This window comes from Belonocnema kinseyi, chromosome 10 (genome assembly GCF_010883055.1).
Source record: "Belonocnema kinseyi isolate 2016_QV_RU_SX_M_011 chromosome 10, B_treatae_v1, whole genome shotgun sequence".
Taxonomy (NCBI): domain Eukaryota; kingdom Metazoa; phylum Arthropoda; class Insecta; order Hymenoptera; family Cynipidae; genus Belonocnema; species Belonocnema kinseyi.
In genome coordinates, this window is record NC_046666.1 from 29,542,232 (window position 1) to 29,547,743 (window position 5,512).

Sequence of the window (5,512 nt, forward strand, 5' to 3'; positions counted from 1 at the left end):
ATTACCGAGAGCCCAGGGTTTTCGCACCAGAGCTCTACAAATTGCAACGCTGACCTTGTAAGAACTATCAATATTTTCAGATGGGCCACCCTGACTAGGATTGCACATTCATCCACATAACCCTAGCTGTAGTACCCCTCCATATTTAGCCCACGAATAAGACCCTTTTCTATAATATAGCATAGGAGGGGCAACAGAATACACCCTCTATTCAGCCCCCAGGGCACTATTTCCTTAACTAAGCTTCATCCCGTCTGGTTTGGAGTCTCCTTTGGTGCATCATACTTCCTATCCAGCTTAATAGCTGGTTTGGCGTTTCAAACCTCAATGCCTTTCGACAGATGCTTTCTGAAGGAATACTATTGAAGACACTCTCTATGTCCAAGAGCGTGCCCACAGCATGCCCCATTTGTTCCAGCTGCTTCTTCAATTTTCCCACACCAGCATGGCACGCTGCTTCTACCGAATAGCCTGCCCTAAAAGCATACTGCCCTCTTTGCCCTAGGGAGGCTAAAAGCACCTCATCCCTGATATATCTCTCGACCAGCTTCTTCAACCTCTTTAGCACAAAAGTCGTTAGGCTGATCGGTCTTAAATCTTTTAAAGAATTGTGACTCTCCTTCCCAGGTTTGGGAATAAAGGCGACTCTACCGTTCTTCCATGCCGACAGTACGTATTTCTTCCTCCTCTTAGTTGGTTCGGATCCTCTGAAATCCTAGGAAGTGAGCTTCCAGCACATGGTTCAGCGTTACTTCTTCAGCTTCGGCATACTCGCCATATTTGAGTCTTATTTGCCCGATGCGAGTTTCCAGGTTTTTCGTCAGGATCTTGTGGAGCATTGCTGTTTCCTGAATGTCTTTCGATCCCTAACAAAAGACTGAAATCTTCCTATTCATACTTACTTATATTTTTATTATATTTAACCTGGGCCTTCTTTTAGATATACTAGTCAAAGGGCAGTGTAGTTTTATTTGTCCTGCAGCACAACGATATTGTCTTTTTACGGAGTTTTTGCAGGTGGAGATTCGACCATTCTCTTTTTCTGGACATGATTGGTCTTTTAATGCAACTGTTTTTATATAATTTTAGTCAGAGCCTATTAGACTTCCTCTTTGTATAAGTCCCAAAATGTATTTGTGGCGTTTCTGATCTTTGAAACCGCCCGTTGTCTCTAGAGTTAGCTGAAACAAGATACATTTATGGTCCGAGAGATAATCCTTATCGAAGACTCTCTAGTACACTACTCTGCTCCTCAGTTCATCTGAGAATAAAGTTAAATCGAGAACCTCGCTCCTATTTTTAATCTGGAATGTGAGAGTATCACCCCGATTTTGAATCTCCACCTCACTGCCCGCTAGGTACTCTATTAAGTCTCTTCCTATGTCATTGCTGTTTGTGCTAATCCTTTCAGCGTATAACCAGGGTTCTTGGATTAGGGCAAGCCCTTCCTGCACCATTGACATGCGTCTGTCCAGAACCACCGAAACGCCTTTACTGTCAGGCAAAATGTGCTGACTTTTTAAAATTTTTATCAAAAATGACTGGCTAACGAACTTGCTCTTCATTTTAAGGTGCAAAAAGAGTTTACCAAAGGACAATACAATCTGCTAATTTTTTCGATAGTTATCGTGCTAATAAAAAAACTATCCACGAACGAACAGAAAGACTGACAGGCACATTCGTAAGAACCTGTTTTTCAGATGAGACTCTGATAAGAATGTAGAAATTCATTAATTTGTCTGAAATAATATTTTGATCTGTTCTTTGTTTGATTTGTGAAAAATAGCATTGAAAATATTAAAAAGTACATTTTTGTGAATCTACACACGAGACCAAAAAGAAATTAAAAGACAAAAGTTGTGATGAGAATGTGCCCACGCAGCAAGAAGATTTTTTTTACTGTTAAGGATCTTTTCACCTATTTTGCACAGTTTAAACACAAAATGTAATTTTTGATCTTCTATTCTTTTTTATGCCGTCAAAATTTGAATTTTCGATTTTTCAAGAAAATTCAAAAAGTTATTATGATAATCTTGTAGAGCATTTAAAAAGGTGTTATGATAATCGTGTAGAGCATTCGAAAAGCTACATTTTTATTTTATTGACTGTGATTGACTGTGATTGTGTTTTTCAATATTTTTACAAATCCTATAACTCTGTTAAATTTTTTTCTTAAAAAAAGACATCAAAGTAAATGGTTTGCCTTTCTGAATAATATAATCGTCTATATAGAAAATTTTTGATTCTTGAAAAAAGTGGCGTCAAAAATATTCAAGATGTGCTCACTTTTTGAATTTTCATAAAAAATGGCTGGCTGAAGAATAGAATTCTAGGAATTCTAGGAATTCACTGAAATCACGGAATTCATTGGATATGTGGGATTCAAGGAATTCATTGAATTGATCGAATTCCTAAAATTCATGGAATTTGATGAATTCATGGAAGTTATGAAATGCACTGAATTGATCAAATTCATAGGATTCATGAAATTATGGGATTCATGGAATTGAGGTAATTCTTGGTATTCAAGGAATTCATAATATTCGAGGAATCCACAATATTCGCGGAAATCGTGAAATTCGCTTCACTGATAAAATTTTCGAAATTCATGGAATTCGTGAGATGCGCGTAATTCATCAAATAGAAAGAATTCAAGGAATTTACGGAATTCATGAAATTGATCAAATTTGAGGAATTAGTGGAATTTAATAAATTCATGACAATCGGGGGACTTATGGGTTTAAGGAATTCATGAAACTCGCGGAATTCACTGAAATTAATGGATTTTTTTATTCACAGAAATCATAGAATTGATGTAATTCACGAAATCTACCAAATATATAGAATTCGCGAGATTCATGAAATGAATGGAATTAATGAAAATCATGGAATTAACGAATTCATGAACTTCACGTTATTCATAAAATTGCAGTGATTCATGGAATTCATGGAATTAAATTAATTCCTGGAATTCGAAGAATTCACGGAATTCATGTTATTCATAGAATCTTAACAATTGACGGAATTTCTGGAAGTCCATGAATTACTAGCATTTCGCGAATTCCATGATTTTATTAAATTTCATCAATTCGATCAATTTCGTAAAATCCATGCATTGCATAGGTTTCGTGAATTCAGTGAAATTCGTAAGTTCTGCGAATTCCTGTGAAATCCATTAGTTCTGTGAATTTCTTAAATTATGTGCTTTCCGTAAATTCTTTGAATTCCGTTTATTCTGTGAATTCCATAAATTCGTTCCATTTCAGAAATTCCTTAAATCTAGTGAATTCCGTGGTTTCTCTTAAGTCCTTAAATTCCTTGAATTCCATGAAATCCGTGAATTCCTGGCGTTATATAAATTTCGTAATTTTAGTGAATTTCATGAATTCCTTGAATTCCATGAATGCACGCGTTATGTTGTATATATTAACAAAAATTTTGACTCTTTCAGAAATTTTTTTTTTAGCTTGAAATAAGAGTTATAAGAAATGATTGACGTTTTTTTGAGAAATTTTTCGTTTGAACAGATGTCGAGATATCCAGCCGCAAGTATGATACAGAAATGTTACTGGCTACTGAACTTGAATTGTAAAATTCCAGTACAAGCGTGGTACCATACCAATGCCAGCATTTGGATAGCCATTTTGAAAAAAAAATCATGAAGTGAGCGCGTTTAAAAAATTTTTGAAACCACTTCTTTCAAGATTCAAAAATTCCCTTTACGGATCTTCATAGTGTTCAAAAAGATAAAAAATTTACCGTCTTTCTTATAGAAGATTAAATTTCAAAAAAATATTCGAAGAATGTTATGAGCCTCTTGTTCTGGTAAGTCTGATCGACAAAATTTGAAACTTTTAGCAAAATCTATCAAAGGATTTTTAAGAAAAAAAAATTGCACTAAAATAAGCATTTTTCTATTGAAATGCATGTAAAAATTAAAACTTTGACAAGTGTTTGTCGAAAAACTGTCCATTTTTCTTAGTTTTTTTTCGAATTTTTGCTATGCAAGTTCAAAAATACAAAAAACAATTTTTTTCTAGTAATTTCGACGAAAAGCCATTTACTGCACATTTGGTGCAAGGTATTTTGCCGACTGTCTTTAAAAGAGGAAATTCAAATTTGTCACAGCCAAAGAAAGGAGACGACAAAAAACAGATTCGATGCATGGACAGTTTTACAAAACCCAGACCCTGCTGTTCTGGTTGAAACTTTTTCGGGCTAAGTTTGAGGTTTGCAACCGGAGCCGAAAAACAAAAAAAAAAACAAAAATCCCTCAAAATTTCAAAAAAAAAATTCATTTTGCCTCTAATTCTAAATGATTTTAAGAGGCCTCTATTAGTTTTCCTAAAAGATAACGGTTATATGGAATGGAAGTTTCAAATGAGTCACCTAAGGCTTTACATTTTTCTTGTACCTTCTTCCCTATTCCTTTACACACCACCCACACACTTACTTGGTGGTGGGAGGGGGCCTACAGTTTGAGGTGGGTTCCAAACCACCAAGAGCAACAGCTTTAAATACTGAGATAACTTTTTTCTCTAGAGGTAGCGGTCTCACTGATGCTTTAAAAATTGTCAAAACCTCTCACATTATTTATTGATACATAATATTATATATCTTATTGCACTCACCAACAATATCAAGTAGGAAAAGTACCATTGTAAAAACAAGACCTTCCGTAAGGAATTGCATTGCTCTCGACGAATCCCGCAACACTGACCTAATAAGTGGGTCATAATAATACATCTAATGTGTCTTGGTCATTACCTAGCTTTTCCAGGAACATTGACACGGTTATTAGGATTAAAAAATTTATGGTGATAGACGTACTTAAAAAAATTTTAAAAACGAAAACAAGGTCTTGTGCTTTATGCAGAACGTTCTAGGATTACTTCGTATATCCTGACAAGATGATACCGCTCTTTTTCCATATTCACGCAGACAATTAAAGATCGAAAAAGTATAAGAAAAATATTAATAAGAGTGTATTTTCTTGGATTAAAACCTTTAATAAGTTTCGCTATTCTTCCTGAAATTTCAGGACACTTCAATTTCATTTGGATTTGCAAATCTTTAATTAAAAATTCAAGAAAATAAATTTTGATAAAAAGTATGAGCTGGTAGCTTACATAGCACATGCGAATATAATTGTTTTATAATGGTAAGATGACTACCGCTTTGTTATAATAATTATCAATCAACAAATGTTTAGAATGCATAAAAATATATTTTCCCAGTCACTTGAAAGAATCAATTAAAAAAAATGACTATTGGATAAAACAGAGAACATTTTTTTATATGTTCACCTTCCTAACATATTATAAATATAGGCAACACAGAGTTTGATAGCTTTCATCGAAAGGGGGAGGGTCGGTAAGGCCGGTTTTTGGCCTAATTTATTTTTGGACCTAAAATCTGAAAAAATCATGGTAGTATCTTATAAGTATCCCGAGTCGATTGCACGCTAAACGGACTACCCTCCACCCCCCAGCCACCCCCACCCCCCTAAAAA

The 5,512-nt window shown here is 34.8% G+C and overlaps 1 protein-coding gene across 1 annotated transcript in view; it reads right to left on the reverse strand.

The window, feature by feature from the left end:
* Nucleotides 1–238: 238 nt before the first annotated feature.
* LOC117181052 overlaps nt 239–5,512 on the reverse strand; it is an 18,643-nt gene continuing 13,369 nt past the window's right edge. The window contains exon 2 of the mRNA XM_033373620.1: nt 239–715. Within this exon, the coding sequence (XP_033229511.1) occupies nt 239–715 (477 nt within the window). The remainder of the gene's footprint in view (nt 716–5,512) is intronic.